General features: G+C 37.1%; 1 protein-coding gene across 9 annotated transcripts in view; it reads left to right on the forward strand.

Moving 5' to 3' along the window:
• Positions 1-17,012, forward strand: part of LOC306850389 (SAM and SH3 domain-containing protein 1-like) — a 95,703-nt gene that overhangs the window by 61,590 nt on the left and 17,101 nt on the right. For 3 of the 9 annotated variants that reach the window (XM_079385998.1, XM_079385999.1, XM_079385997.1), the window contains 3 exons: positions 14,975-15,103; positions 15,453-15,500; positions 15,640-15,692. In XM_079385998.1, the coding sequence (XP_079242124.1) occupies positions 14,975-15,103; positions 15,453-15,500; positions 15,640-15,692 (230 nt within the window). Of the gene's footprint in view, positions 1-756; positions 834-6,913; positions 7,099-13,834; positions 14,049-14,974; positions 15,104-15,452; positions 15,501-15,639; positions 15,693-17,012 lie in introns of those variants that run through there. The other 6 variants (XM_079386004.1, XM_079386003.1, XM_079386002.1 and 3 more) reach the window with 4 other exon arrangements.

Consider the following 17,012-nt stretch of genomic DNA (forward strand, 5'->3'; position numbering starts at 1 on the left):
TATTGACTTTAGTGATCTTTGTTGCATTATATGGCAATGGTGACCATTCAAAAATGGGAAAAGCATTCTTGTGTTTTTTGCCAAAGTTTGCATGCTTGTAACTCAAGACGTATTAAAGACATTTTAATATCCTTTTAGATTCTGGTTCTTAAAAAACTTTCCTTTTGGCGTCTTCGTTTTTAAGGCCATATGTGGTTCGGTTCCAGAGATATGAGGATTTCAGTGTGATTCCATGGGTAAATTTTTAAATTGTGCACATTTTCAGTGGTCAAAAACCAAATGTCGGTCACTTTGCATACAGCTGATACTTTTTCTTTTAAAGAGGAATGTCTGAAGAATGTCAAATATAATTGAAACTAGAAACGTATCAAAACAATTGCATTGAACATAAATATTCTCTTTTCCAAAGTTTAGCATGCCGTAACTCAAGAATAAATAAAGATATCTCAATATAATTTTCAATTCTGGTTCTTAATAAACTTTTCTTGTGGTATCATCATTATTGAAGCCCTAAATGCTTCACTCCCAGAGATATGAGGATCTCAATGCGGCTCTATTTGCGAATTGTTGATTTTCAGCATTTTCTGGTTGAAAACCAAATGTGGTCAATATGCATGTGGCCAATACTTTCATTCCGGTTTTTCTGTTGTGTAATGTATGATTCCAAAGTCCTTTTAAAGTCAACAAGAAGCTAAAACAGACTCATGTTCATGTTATTCTAAAGGAAATTCCTTTTTTAAATCCACTTTGATCTGCTGAGGTTTGTCAGATGAGATTAATGCTAGATTTACTGGATTATACTCTTTCTTTCATTACAGCTGCTTCAGGTCAAGGTAAGGTCACCTGCAGGATTTGTTATGGTATAGATGTCTTCAGGTCATGCTTCAGTGGTTGAGCTCCAGGTCTCTGTGGAAACATCTGCAGGCAGGGAGGAACTGATTAAATCTTAATTAGGATTTTCACAATAGATGCACTTGTTACTCTGAGGTTGGCTCGCTGTATGTGGGTCAGTCGCTGAGAAGTGAGGTCAGTGTGTTTTCACTGGGTCACTTTATTGACTTTACAGCAGGTGAGAGTCTGAGATGCTTTCTTTGAGATGATAGCATGCTTAGAAACTCTCCCTGCAGACCGATGTGTGGCGGATCACAGATAGAGTCCATGGGAATTCCAGATCACTCATCCATGGCTAATTAAAAAGCACAATGCTGGTTTCTTTGAACATGATCCATTCCAGAGGTTAAACATATATGTTGTCTTTTTTTCTGGAAAAAAAGTCTCTTTTTGCCTGATGAGGTACGTAGATGAAATGTGATATTCTGGTTTCGTCTTCCTGTAGTGACTAAATCCAGTGATGTAGAAAAATGCTAGCCATAAGCATATACTATGGGAGATGGTTGAAGTATTTTTGTTTGTCAGTGTGTGGGTTTATTGTGTGACAGGAGCACATGGGTGACTGACAGCTGGCTACAAAGAGGCACGTCTGTTTAACCCTGTTTGTCTCTAGAGACCTGTCAAAATTCACTTAGCTGTCTGTCCTCGTTAGACGGGCCACACAGACGCCGTCCTGCTGCCCTGGAGGTCGTCACGGTCAAAACACATGCAGTGTCTTAAACACAGAGCTCGGCTTATTTACAGTCTGCTCAGTTTATACACAGCAGAAGATTTGTCCGCTGGGAGCGTGATGCTTCGTTGATTTGTCATTATTAACGTCAATGTGAAATTAACTTAGGTTCCTGATGCCGTAGTGCACGACTGAACCATGCATGTCATTCCAAAGGTTTGTTTACATAATCTTTAGTCAAAATGCTCCACCTCCGTAATGACATTGCTGCATCAGTTAATTAATGTGCTTAAAGGAGTAGTTGACCCAAAAATGAAAATATGCTAAAAAAAAAAAAGGTACGTACCTACAGGCAATCAAGGTGGAGATGAGTTTGTTTCTTCATGGGAAGAGATTTGGAGAAATGTAGCATTGCATCAGTTGTTCACCAGTGGATCCTCTGCAGTGGATGGGTGCCGTAAGAATGAGAGTCCAAACAGCTGATAAAAACATCACAAGTAAACACCACTTCAATCCATCTGTTAATGTCTTGTGAAGCGAAAAGCTCTGTCTTTGTAAGAAAACAAATCCATCATTTTGACATTAAGTTCAAGCCATTGCCTCTGGCTAAAATGTGAGTCCTATATCCATGTTATTGCTTTTTCCAGAGATGAAGTCATCTCGTTTGAATCAGGAGAGAAATCTGCACAGATCAAGCAAAAATTGTTCTGGATTTTGATGTGAGAGGACAGCAGGGAAGGTACTTTTTTCACTGGAGGAAGCATTAGCTGTTATGGATTATGGACTGTTGTTTTGGCCAGAAGCAACAGTTTAAAGTTATACCTTGATGATGGATTTGTTTCTTAACACACAGCTGTAGCCTTACAAGACATTAACTGATGGACTGGAGTGATGTGATTTACTTGTGGATTATTGTGATCATTGTGTTCTTATCAGTTGTTTGGATTCTCATTCTGACGGCACCCATTCACTGCAGAGGATCCATTGGTGAGCAAGTGATGTTTTCTCAAAATCTGTTCTGATAAACAAACTCCTAGCTCAAACACAGCGCTCACAATTTATATTTTTCCCTGTTGAATATCCTGTTCCTAATATGTCACATTATGGAAGACAAATGGGCTGCAGATGCTCTATCACTTGTATTGCGGATATTTATGTGGGTTGAGTGATTTGCTTTAATCCATAACCAGCAACAAAACAACATGAAGATGCATTCGTAAAATGGGTTCATAAATTATAATTAGTGGATGTAATTAGCACAGAAATATTGGTGTAATTGTGTGAGAAGCTGGAACGTCAAAACACCTGGCAATCCTCTGAATCAGCCTTGATTTTTTTTTAAGAGGGCAGAATTAAAATAATGCAAAACCAAATAAATAAGCTGAATGAAGAGTGGATTTTCTGTGCACAGCTGTGGCCCTTTGGATGTGCTTTCAGCTATTCAGATGCAGAAGGTCACGCTGAGTTCACAATCACACAACATGACCAACATGGGGCTGTACGACCCCAAGAGAGCCAGATATCCAGTGTCTGGAAGCATCACGCTAGATTTTGAGTGATAGCTGTTATGGGCATGAGTCACATGTGTTCTCGCTTGACTGGATGACTGGAACAAACAACAAACAGAAAGTCAAGCCCTGATGTGAATCACTCGGTTCACCATGCGAGAGCTGTGTGATTCTGTGACTCTCACTAAAGGGGATGCATTCATTAGAAGTCCGCTTATAATGTTAGATGAGGTTTCTTGTGCCTATAAAAGGTTTTCGCTTTTGGAAACATGGAAAATTAAACTGGCTGTTTGGCTTGTAAAGACCAAATGAAATGGCATTTGCAACACATTTTACCTTCATAATGTGAAAAATAGGAAAATTCAAACATGAAACGAGAGAGTCAGTGCAGGGAAAAAATCAACAGAGCACTTTGTTTTATGCACTGAAAATGGATAAACTACATTATCACTTTAAGTATTGGAAAGATTGATCCTGGACTGTGATTAATCGCACATTTAAAATACTAGGATTTACCTGTAAATGTGTTGAAATAAAGAAATGCATGACAAACTAGTTTAAGGAAACATAACCTTTCACATCTCCGCCAGGTATGAGACATAATCCTTATTATTCTTTTGTTTTAATTCAGCCATTATCAGCCTTTATACTGGCAATAAAACCTTTATCAAGCCACATCGCTTCAATCCCAGAACACATTTACCCAACTATTATCAAAAGTATTTCTAAATAAATTCAACAAAACATTTTCTTGCAACCTTACATGAAGTGTTATGACAAAATGCATTATGAAGAAGAATTGGACCTGTTCTGCAGGTGCATTAGAGGCTAACATTAGCGTCATACTACATAAAACAAAAAAAAATATTCTGAGATTAATAGATTAGATTAGATTTTTCCTTTTGCGATCACATGTGTATGTATAGACTACACTTATATACTACACTACATTATAAAAGTAGGCCAAAAAACCACAACCCACGGCTCTGTTATTTTTCCCACGACTGTATTTTCAAAATAGCCCAATTGTGCGGGAAAACCAAAACCTTGGCAACCCTGGTTCGCTGTACCCTTATCACATATGAGTATACATCTCTCTCTCTCTCTCTCTCTCTCTCTCTCTCTCTCTCTCTCTCTCTCTCTCTCTCTCTCTCTCTCTCTCTCTCTCTCTCTCTCTCTCTCTGTCTCTCTCTGTCTCTCTCTGTCTCTCTGTCTCTCTGTCTCTCTCTCTCTCTCTCTCTCTCTCTCTCTCTCTCTCTCTCTCTCTCTCTCTCTCTCTCTCTCTCTCTCTCTCTCTCCACGTTCACTTCACTTTTGTCTAGCCCGGCGCCTTATAATCACACAATCCCTGCGTCCCAATCTGCATACTATACATCTGCCCTAAATAGTATTGAAAATTACTAATCACACAGAATTTAGGATGGATAGTGTGCACTAAACGATTAATTTGCATTAAAAAAATATTAACGCGTTACAATTTTTAGATTAATCACATGCGTTAACGTTGACAGCCCTAATAAATATATAACTCTCAAATAAAAAATAAATATGCAAATTTGAGCCTATATAGTTTACAATGTGATTTATCAAGGTATTGTAGGTGGAAATGTAGGTGTTAAAATAAAAAAAACATTGAATTTTGTTACTTGAAATAAAATAAACTTTAACTGAAATAAAATGTTTAAAATATTTGAACTTTTTTTTTTGGGCTATTTGTGAAATCAGGATTTCTCATTTTCAATTAGTTTAACTTGATGTACTAAAATAACTCAAATTAAAATAAAAACACTATAGAGATATTGTACCAAACTACTAAATCGAAAATTAATAACTAATTCAAAACATTAATTAAAAACTATAGTGTCCTAATAATTCAAAAATAACACTGGGCGGGCATATTTGATTGATTTCCGAACAACCTGTTTTTGCAGCTTAATTTCTATAAGTGGTCTGACTAATTAACATTATGTCTGCATCAGTAGTGTGTTTATCTCAGACGTGGCCTGTCAGTGGTCCAGAGTGCAGTTGTATGAACTGGTGCAGTATGAGTGAGTTCAGACAGCCAGCGAGATGTGAAATCCAGAGAAGAGACGTGGACAGACAGGCTCAGTTTCTCTGCCGGTGCACTGGTGCGCAAAAATGCCCTTTCTGGCTCTGGCACCGCTATCATTGTGCCCTCTGGCATGTGCCCGCCATCCACAAATACACACAGACGTGATGCAGATCCCTGACCGGCCATCTGCCACTGATCTAATGATGTCAATCTCAGAACCACAGACTCCCAGCCACTTCCTCTCACAGTCTCACTGATCAATAGTGCTGTGTAAGTGAATGTAATGTCTGTGAGTATGAGAGACAACGGCGTGATGCAACAAAACTAGATCACTCATTTTAATTAGCGAAGGTGTCACTGCACCCATCTGACAATGTTGCTGTTTCAGTTTTGCTTCACTGAATTATTTCTAGATTTGCTATTCAGGATTTAATGATATTGGTTACTACTGTTAATATGAATATTCTCTCTGTGGGGTTTTTTCCTACTATATACTTTGTTCACCAGGTGAGATTACTTATAAAGAACAGCACACATTGAATGAATGAGGCATATGATTTGGACTGGTACTGTCAATATATACCATGGTATTGGTGGTTTTGGTTCTGCTTGTGTGAGGAGATGCTGCTAATCGCTAATGTCAGTCCAGCATTCAGACCTCTTAATGGACCGTGATGGGAAGCTGATGTCTGCTGCCATCTACTGGTGTTTAGAGCTCTGTGTATGCAAACGAGTTTGGTTGATAAGTCTTTGTGAGTAGAAGTTATTCACCAGCCAATTGTTTGTTTCCCTAATGGCTCAATCTCAAGAAAACATGATAAAAAAAAGAAAAATTATAAAATAATAATTTGTTGAAAGTTATTATTCAATCAGTATTGCAATTGCTATATATTGTATTATTATTATCAATATTTTAAGTATATGAACTGTGCAAAAAATAGACTTTATCTTCTTTATGCAAAATGAAATTTCATGTTTTTTTTTATTTGTTTGGTTAGATTTGATTTGCAGGTAAAATATGACTTGCATTGTCTTATATTATATTACATTAATGTAAATGTAATTTCCCGTTTTTTTGTTGTTGTTTTTTGATATGCAAGTTAAATATGATTTGCATAATATATTATTTTATTTTGTTAAGAAAATATTGAGTATGACTTGACAAAAAATTGACTAAAATACGAAGTATAATTTCCAATTTTTTCTTTTTGATTTTCAATTAAAAATAATTATATTGTTATATTATATTGTATTATTTTGTAATATAGTGTCATTTATACTGCCCATATTTTTACCATAGTTAGATTTTTTTTTCATAAATTATGAAAATATTATGCAACATTTTTTTTAAAGGTCCTCAAAATAGGCTTGATTTTCTTCATTCAAAATATAATTGCTCTTTCATTTTGGGATGTTGTATGAACCTGAAATTTATTTGTGAGATTCATCCTGATGTCTGTCATTCATCTGTTTAAGTGCACACACATTCTCCATATCAAACTTATCAAACAGTGTTTCTGTGCCCTCCTGAATTAGGTTTCCTCCCTTCAGCAGCGTATGGACCGTATCTTTTTACCCATGCTGATAATAAGATAGATCTGTTGAGCTTTTGTCAGGGTAATCTTATCTGCTTCTGCCCCATCAGCCTCACAGGCGCACATTTTAAAAGCACATAGGAAGGAGTTTATTCAACTGCGGTGGCAGAATCTGCTCTGACTGTCCCACAGCTGGAGAGAGAGAGAGGGAGGGAGAGGGAGGGAGAGGGAGGGTTTCGCAGCTCCACCCTGCAGTATATTTCATGTCATTTGCTCCCACCGCTGGCCGGGTGTCTGTGTGATGGATGTGTGGGGGTCAGTCCTCCGTCAGAGCAGCGTGTATTGTTCTCTGAGCGTCCAGGGAAAGTTTCAGCAGTCAAACAGAGCTTCAGACATGCACGTTGAGGACTGAGGAGCCGCATGTTCAACTCGAAAACAGTGGTGAGTGTGACTTTTCAATGGGGGGCTTGGTTTTGTTCTCCAATGGAACTTGTAAATGGACATGTTGTAACTGTCATGATGCTTTAGATGAGTTATTAGACTTGAATGCGTGAATATAAATGTGTTGTCAATAGTTTTAAGATTTTTTTAAGTTTTTAAGAAATGTAGAAGTTTGAAAACCTCCTACTGACTTGCATTAGTATGTTCAGTATTTGCATACAGAATTCCTATTGGTCTCCTTTCTTACGTGTATTTGGATACAGAATATTTTTCAATTTTTTTTTTCCTCCTTGTGTCTGTTTATCTTCAGGACTGACACATTTATAACATTTAAAACATACAACTTGCCCCATCCTGACATTTGTGAAAAAATGCTAGACTTTCTGAGAACGTCCCATGTGACAACTAGCCCCGTTCTGCTCTGTTTAATCTGAGAGTTCAAGCTCGTCTGGCTTTGATTATGATTTAGGAGATGTTGTCACTCATTCAGTTGTTCTCGCTCATATCCTGAACACCACAAACTGTGTGAACGGAACGAGTTGCAAAATGACTTTTTTTTTTGTACTGTAAATTAAAAGTTTGGCCATTGACCTTCCAAAGTCAACACTTTATTTGTTCTTCTCTCTTTTTGACATGTCTGTTTGAATATGATCAAATAAAGGATGGGAAAAAAATGTGTGTATATATACATATACATTACAACAAATACTTCCAATTTAATATGTATATATTAAATTGTAAGCAGTTTATATATTATTGTAGTATTTGTTGTAATGCCATTAAATCATGCAGTTTGCAATGATAATGAGAATTACAATTTAGAACGAGTGAGTGAATATGTACGTTTGTGTGTGAACTAAAGACAGGAAGTGTCTGAGAAGCAGACAGGAACAGATCGGAGCATATGTACTTGATTAAAGAACCTCTTTGGTTTAAATGTTTCAGCACGTTCACGAATCCCGCAGGCAGAGCGAGAGAAACCCAGGAATTCCTCACACGCTCGAAAAGGTCTCCAGCTGCACAGCATAGTCATCGTTTATAAACTTTTAAGACGTTTGCGCTCCACATTTGTGCGTGGGCTAATCAATGACAGTGATGCAGCTGAAATGTATCCTGGAGAAGTCCTGCTTGTGTCATTTCCTGTTTCCCTGTGCCAGAAAATGTCCCGGCTGCTTTATGGAGCGTGTGTGTGTGTGTGCGTGCGTGCATACGTGTGTGTGTGTGTGTGTGCAGATGTAGGTTAGGTACTGATGTGTGCACACTTAAGTTGATATTTGTTGACAAGTATATCAGGATCTCTGGTTTCCTTCAAATTGAATCAGATGAGGAAATGTGTGCGCTTTAAGAAGTTGTGACAGGAACATTTGAAAATGGATTTTGAACATTTTCTTAAAGAAAATCATACTTGTAAAAGTTGCTGCGAAGAAGCTTGGGTGTTCTGAATAGTACCCAGATGTTTCTATGTCGTTGCATAGGTGTCATTTCTCACTGAAAGTCCATGTTTAAGTCTATGTGATATTCTGGTCTATAGATATGACTTCTGTGTACGTCTGCACCTCATTTGATCATATACCAGGCTGACTGTCCTAGTGACTGCTAATAACAGTCTAGCATTGTGATAGCAAGTTTGGATTAAAAATCTGGTTTAGAAAATGTTTAAATTCAATATTCCTTATTCTTAAAATTCCTTATGCTTCAGAAAAAAGCATTGTTTTTTTTTCATGCACTAGATTTTGGGTTATTTGACTTTTCATAGCATGTTGCTTCAGACTGTAATGGAAAGAAAACAGCAAATACACTTTTAAACACTTATGTTGTTGCATTTAATCTGTTAAACTAATTAAAATATAGATTTCAATTACAATATTTAAAAAATTACAAATTTTTGTCAAAAGGAGTTTTTTTTTTCTCTTACAACAAACTTTACAGTTTTATTCTGAAGGGTTTTACAGAGAGGTTTAGTCATATTATTCACCTGATTTTTATACAACATTTTATTCATTTTAGGCATGGTGAAAATGTATTTTTTTTTTAATGAGTAATTAAAAAAAAGATACAAAATCCCCGCTCTAATATATCAACGAGAATTCTGAACCTGTCTTTATCCAGTCTTCAGATTTCTGTTCTGAAAATATATGCAGATAAGTGCTCATTTTATTAGATAATACAATATTTGCATATTTAAACAGAACATTTCAGAAAACTTGTAATTCAAAAAATGTTTGGAATTATTAATTTAATCAATCAACTGGGAAAGTACTGTATGGCGATACATATTTTTTTTTTTTACCCTATTCACCTGGGTCTTGCTTTAAAGTAGCCGTCCTCTTGTAGCTGCAATCTGAGTTTGGCAGCAGGCCTGTATGAAATGTAATTAATGCGACAGCCACATTCCCCTCAGAGATATCGTCTCCCAGGAGCTGTTGAAAACTAATTGAGATGAATGTGGCGTGACCCTGGGCTACTCTTACAGTCCTGCTGTCAGATAACCCGGGGAATTAGAGCCATTATAGCCGCTGTGATATTCCCCTCATCCCATTCATCATGCCCAGGGTCCCTGGTTAATGAGGAGGTGCAGTCGACTCCCGTTTGACCGGCTCCACAGAGAGGAGAAGATAAATGAGCTGCGTCATCCCGACACATGCTGAGACCCTCGAGCCGCTCAGACACTTTCATTCTGTCCAGAGTGGTGTGACATTGTACCCCATTTAAAGCCCTGTCAACTAAAATGCTCATGTCCCGCTGGTGGCTTGAGAAGTTTGATGTAAGATTGAATGAATTAATTGTACTGGTTTATGCTTTTATGTTAAGATTTGCATTAGGTTATGAAGAAGAAATTAATTTCTTGGTGATTAACATACAGTGCCCTCCATAAGTATTGGAACAGTAAAGACAAAATTGCTCTGTTGGCTGTGGAGTCAAGACATTTACAAATATGATTAAAAGATGAATATGAGACAAAACGAGTCTTAGATTGCCCAAGTCAATCTCCAGATTTAAATCTGATTGAACATGAATTTGACCAGCTGGAGAGGAGAGTAAAGGCAGAAACTCCCCAAAACAAGCAACAATTGGAATCGGCTGCATTAAAGGCTGGGAAAAGCATTTCAAAGGATGAGACCAAGAGTCTGGTGATGTCTATGGGTCACAGACTCACTGCTGTGATTGTGTGCAAGGGATCTGCAACTAAATAATAGCTTTTAATCTTTTATATCTGCCTTATGTTCAACTGTCCCAATACTTATGCTCACATCAATGAGTGGGATGAACTCTAAAAGTGCTGTTCTTTTTATTTGGTAAAACATCTATGTGTTGAAACGGCTAATAATAAAATGATACATTCTGTAGTTTTGTCTCATATTCATCTTTTAATCATATTTGCAAATATCTTGACTCCACAGCCAACAGAGCAATTTTTTCTTTACTGTTCCAATAATTATGGAGGGCACTGTACATACATATAGGATTTTCATTTTGGGTGAAATGTGACCGGGACATATTCATAAGCTTTGTGAGAGTTCTCTCTTTGACAGTTTATAGTTGATTTCCATGCATAATTCATATGTGGTCAATTACTGCACACATACAGTACGTGTGGCTTCAATACTTCATAGCTCTTGAAAATTGCTGTTTGCATGCAATAAAAGGGCCGCACATAGGAGACAGTGGGCAGATCATGCGATTGGACCATAATAACGTGTTTATCACAGGCTGGTTGTGTTGGGCAGCTCAGATCGGCCCGTCACAGAGCTTTTCTCTTCAGCATTGCAGGCTTTCTTAACAGATGAAAAGTGGCCAGATTTTGCGCAGCTTTGACTGGAGGGCATGCCACTTAACAAATGAATGGTTCTCTCTTCGAGGACAGTCAAGCTAGTCACAGAGAGCGTGACCACGAGACCCCTGTGCCTCTCGCGCTGGAGGAATGCGCATGTTTTCAGCCGGATGAAGGAAGCGTCTCACGAGTATAAGAATCTATTCTGTGCCTCAGATCTTCTCTGCATTCGTCGATATAAAGTTACAGCATTTTCATGAAGACGGCACTGCATTATGAGCCATTTTTAGCAAATTGCAGTTTAGATTTTTAACCCAAGACATGCTTGATTATTTGAATAGAGATCTACCATATTTTTTCATAAATTTCTGGAGGACTGTGGGAAAAGAAATACAAACAATGGTCAGAGTTTCACAGCGGTTAATCTACTTTTAGATTGTGTCTGTGAGAATACAGAAACAAACCACAGTATGACTATAACTGAGAAGAATGTGTCTTAAAGCATCTGAACAGCGTTAAACACACTAGATATACGTGTCATCAAGGTTCACTTGATGTTATTAGAGGGGGTTGTTTTTCTATTGCAAGTGTTTACCATCCAGTAAATGCATATTTTTCCTTCAACCAGAAATTTACATTGTTTAAAGGAATAATGCACCAAAAAATGAAGATTTGCTGAAAATGTCCTCACCCACAGGCCATGTAGATGAGTTTTTTTCCATCAGAACAGATTTAAAGAAATGTAGCATTCCATCACTTGCTCACCAGTGGATCCTCTGCAGTGAATGGGTGCCGTCAGAGCGAGAGTCCAAACAGCTGATAAAACATCACAATAATCCACAAGTAATCCATACCACTCCAGTCCATCAATTAACATCATGTGAAGAAAAAGATGAATGTTTGTCATAAAGAAATCCATCATTAAGGTGTTTTTAACTTTAAACTGTTGCTTCTGCATAAAATATGCCCATAGTATTGCTTTCTTCAGTGAAAAAGTCATGTGGTCTGAATCAGAAGATCAAGCACCATTTACAAGCTGAAAATTATACTGTTTTTCCCAAGACATTAATTGATGGACTGGAGTGGTGTGGTGTGGATTACTTGAGAATTATTGAGATGTTTTTATCAGCTGTTTGGACTCTCATTCTGACGGCACCCATTCACTGCAGAGGATCCATTTTCAACACTTCAATAAAAAAATATGATCTAAAATAAAAATATAATTCTTTTTTATTTTAGCTAGTTGCCAAGGCAGCATTTGTGATGTTCTTTTTAGTTAAACTTGAAGTACTAAAATAACTAAAACTGAAATAAAAATGAATAAGGGGTAACTATAGACATATTTAAAAAATAAATAAGATAATAAAAAAGACAAAATTACCAATTAAATTGAAAACAAAGTATAAAAAAAAATTCTAAATATTAGTAAAAACTATAATAGTGTATCATTGATAATAACATGTGAGTGTTGTTTGGCAACTGTTGTTGCTAGGTTGTTGTGTTTGGTGGCAGGGCATTTCTCAGCCGTTGCTAAGGTGATTTTAGTGGTTTTTAGAACGTTGCTGTGTGGTTACTTCTAAAGGCCAATTCACACCGCACAGACAAACGCCAACAAACTGGTCTGTTGGCGTTGGTTGGAGTTTGGTTTCACCCGACTTAACATGCTTGATCGGCGTTTGTTGGGTCGTGGAATGTCTGAGCCGTGTGAAAGGGTTTACCAATAAACTCTGACGTGGCCACGAACCGTTTCCATGACGAGGCGCATATTTCACTTAAAGCGTGCTTCACCTTCGGCCTCTTTCGTTTTATTCGTCGTCTTTTCAATGACACGCAAAGACATTAATAACAGTAAAATTTTGATTGTGGTTACAGGATCATCGGTTTCGTCCCCAATCAGACCTACAGCGCGACTAAATACAATAGAGGTTCTGTTGATTATAATCAATGACACTGTCTACACTGAATGCGGCACGATGCGACAACTGTTGCGTCCGGTGTAGACACAGTGTTACTTGACTCGAAATGTGTTGGTGTTTGTTGGGGAAGTGTGAACATGACTACTTTAATAAAACTTTTAATAAAATTCTAAATCCAACATCCAACTTGAGCCAACTTGTTTGTTGGCGTTTGTCTGTGTGGTGTGAATTGGCCTTAAGGTGTTCGGAGTAGTGTATTGCTTTGTGGTTGCTAGGGGGTTGTTAGGGTATTCTGAGTCATGTAAAGTGGTTAAAATCAAGCGAAAACCAAAAGGCTGTTCACAGAGATTAGTAACTGCATACATCTTTTCAACAAACTGCATGATTAAAGATACTGTAAATCTTTTGTCAAATAACTTCATTGAAGTATGAACGATAATAATACTGATGCTGGAAGCAGTGCAAATTAATGACTTTATGAATAACATATAGACTTATTTATCAGTTAAAGCTCATCTCATGCTCGTCTTATTTTGGTTGTTGTGTTTGTTTTTATAATGAATCTCCTTGTTGATGTCTTCCGAGGCTGTCTGGCTGTTGAATGGCCATCTCTGAGGCTCATTGATGTGTGTGAATCTGAGCCAAGTCAGTCTTTGGAAGTGTCACTTCCTCCAGCACAGCGCAGCTCAGTCTGTGAATATTAATCGCCCTCAATAAGCTGCTCAGTGTCTGTGAACATCAGCCATCAGCACGCAGGTGCGCTCCGACTCAGACTGACTGTGATGCCGGGATCCTTCAGGGGCTTCTGCACTCGGACAGGACAGTATTAAAAGCCAGTTATAAGGACTTCACAAATAAGTAGTTGTCGTTTCTTTTTTAATGCGTTTCATTGACTGGTGTATATATCAGTGCTGGATCTCATGCTGTTTGATTCCAGTTGGCTGTGATTTATATTTGGGCATGTGATTGTTGGACAGCAGGAGTGTTAAAGCTAGAAGGCATTCCAGATTGCTGCAATTTCTCTTTAACATGAGTGGTGCATTATGTTTTTCTGTTCTGAAGGCAGGATGGACAACATTTGCCTCTTGCTGTCCTTTTCGCTGTCTGTGAGGATGTGCCTTTAAAACGTAATTTTATATTTGGAGCAGTAGATTATCATTTTCACTATGGATAGTGAAACAAACACTGATCAAGACATTTGTGGGGATTTGAGCACACCGGACAGTTTTTCCCATGTATGGGCAGACCTCATGAATATCTTGGTAAGTTTGGGATTTTTTATTTTTAGTGTTTTCCAGAAAGGGATTTTTTTATTTTATTTTTCTTGTAATTATTAGTATTATTATGTGGATGTTTAATGTCTATTTATATATCTAATTAAGTGCTCTTTAGCATGCATCCTACATCTTTTAGTGATAGCATATGGATTTACTTTGTGTTTAATGTCACATTGATATTGTTATTTAATTTTAAGCCTGGGAATCTGATCACAGTTCACTTGAATAATGTAAAAATAAGACCCAGTAGCCTTGTAAATGTCATTGTTTTAATGTCAAGTGTGTTTTGTCTGTGCCATGGCCCATGGGTCATTTTACCAGCATTTCAAACTGAGGTCAACTGAGGGACTTTTTACTAGAAGTACATATAATTATTTAACATTGTCACATCGTTTCATCTAGTAAAATGCTCAATATTTATTTGTCTGCTTTAAAGCAGGTTCATAGGATTTTGCTGAAATCTCTGCATCCCAAACCTTTCTCATTACCAGCAAAATGTATAGTATGTCATTCTTATATGGGTGCCATATTTGACTAAAACGTCAGTGTGCTGAAAAGATTTAAGGGACTTTTTTAGGAGATGAGCTTGCAGAGATGATGCTTTGCCTTCTGGGTCTCCAGTGAGTAAACGAGAGAGGTCACGTCTCTGTGTGTCAATACAATACCAGGAAGACATGCTGAGGGAAAGCTGATTTCTCCTGACCAGGAATATTGACCAGAACATTTTAAGCCAGTACACCAATACACACCATACCTGAAGCAGCTTTCAAATGCCCAAACCTGGTCTGTCGAGTGTTGTTTGGACTGAGAACTGGATATACGTCACAGTTTTGCGATGATTGTAGAGGCCGTTTTCTCCTCACTGCTGTTTTCAGACTGCAGATAATGGTTGTATTGTTTGTGTGTTGTAGGATGGCTCTCTGGGTAACATCGAGGATCTGGCCCAAGAGTATTCAGAGTATTACAGCACGTCCTACAGCGAAGTGTGTGACAGAATGGAGGAGTTACGCAAACGCAAAGTCACTCAAGAAGCAGAGACGGTAAAAAACACACATGAGCCTCTATATTACCATGATGTAATATATTCTTTCTGTATTTTTGAATGAATACAAAGTTTAAAAGAACAGCTTTTATTTTAAATATAATTTTTTTTGTGACGTTATAAATATATTTACTGTGACAATGCATCATTGCTGAATAAAAGTTTTTCAAAAAAAAAAAAAAATGACCAGAAACTTTTCAAACATTTCAAAAGAGCAAGACATTTCACAATAAAAATGATGGTTAGATGTGTCATTTGGTTCAGCTAGATAACAGTTATCACAGAATAAGGAATAAAGAGTTTGTTATTGAGGGTTTTGTTTAATCTGCTGTATGACTGTTTCTCAGGGAAAGGCTGAATCAACAACATCCCTTCAGCTGCGGTTGGAAATCCAGGTAGGTAATAAATTACAGCCAGCAGAGGGAATGATCTGTCCAGGAAGTTATGCTTTTATGGGGAAAAAAAGACACCAATAGTGTATCTCAGTCTATATTTGTTGTTAAGAGTCTAAAATGTCTTTATTTTTCCTCCCAGGAGTCACTGGGTCTTTCTAGCGCCGTGTCCACACCTGAGGTGGAGAGAAGAAGGTATGAGTGCGTTGTTGCATTTTTAGTATTTCTCATCCAGTCTTTGCAAACTGCTCTTGTTCCAAGAACATGCTTAAGGGACTTTCTAGTCACCAATGTTTAAGATGCCATTAGAGCTGATCTGATAACCAGAAATGGGATATTTTGAGTTCCTAGACACAGCAGGCCCTGAGAGTTACTCAACAAAGAAACGCATCCGGTCATCGGGACATTGGAGATGATGCATGCATTTCCTGTTGACCTCTTTATTCTTCATTTCTCTTTTTCCTTCCTTCCATTGTGCACCGGATGAGAGAGAATCTGAATCGCCACCATCAGCATGTTAATACACGTAATGCACGAGTCCATTTAGTTTTGTTTCATTATTCCCAATTTCAACTGATTAATGTAACAAAACAATATAAAACAGATTCTTGTGGATGAGCCACGGTCAAATCTATCGTGAAATAAAACAATAAGCAACAAAAGACCACATACAATTATTTTACCATAGTTAAAAATGATCAAATTACTGTAATGTCTCTCAAGGTGTATTCCTTTTATTAAAAAAAATAATCAATAGATAGCTTAAAATAAGAGCATATATGCTATATACACTAGTGCTCAAAAGTTTGGGATCAGTATTTATTTTTAAAGAAATGAACTTTTATTCAGCATAGATGCAATAGATTGATCAAAAGTGACAGTAAAGACATTTATAATGTCACAAAAGATTTCTATTTCAAATAAATGCTGCTCTTTTGAATTTAATAAAAAAACAAGAAAAAAAATATAATGGTTTCCACAAAAACATGAAGTTTTCAACATTGATGATAATATTAATTAGTTTTTGTTCGAGCAGCATATTAGAATGATTTCTGTGGATGTGACACTGAAGACTGCCATAATAATCCTGAAAATTCAGATTTGCATCACAAGAAAAAATTACATTTGAAGACATATTCAGTTAGAAAACAGTTATTTTAAATTGTACTAATTTTTCACAATATTACTGATTTTACTGTATTTTTAATCAAATAAATGCAGCCTTGAGCAAAAGAACAAAAACATTATAAAATCTTGCCGATCCCAAACTTTTCATACCTACAATGTTACTTGGTAAAATGATCATTGCTAATATCAATGTTGATTTATAATATCATTATTAATAATTGTTGTACTGAACATGCAGGGTTAAGATGCATTTGTTTGCAGTTTCGCACATATCTGCCCTCACATGGCTGAAAGTTTGCATTGCTTCTGAGAGCTGAGGTACATGCTAACATCAGCAGCACGCGTCAGCTGAGAGAGGGAGAGGAATTCACTAGCCATGTGAGCGCT

Source organism: Barbus barbus (assembly GCF_936440315.1).
Source record: "Barbus barbus genome assembly, chromosome: 30".
Taxonomy (NCBI): Eukaryota; Metazoa; Chordata; class Actinopteri; order Cypriniformes; family Cyprinidae; genus Barbus; species Barbus barbus.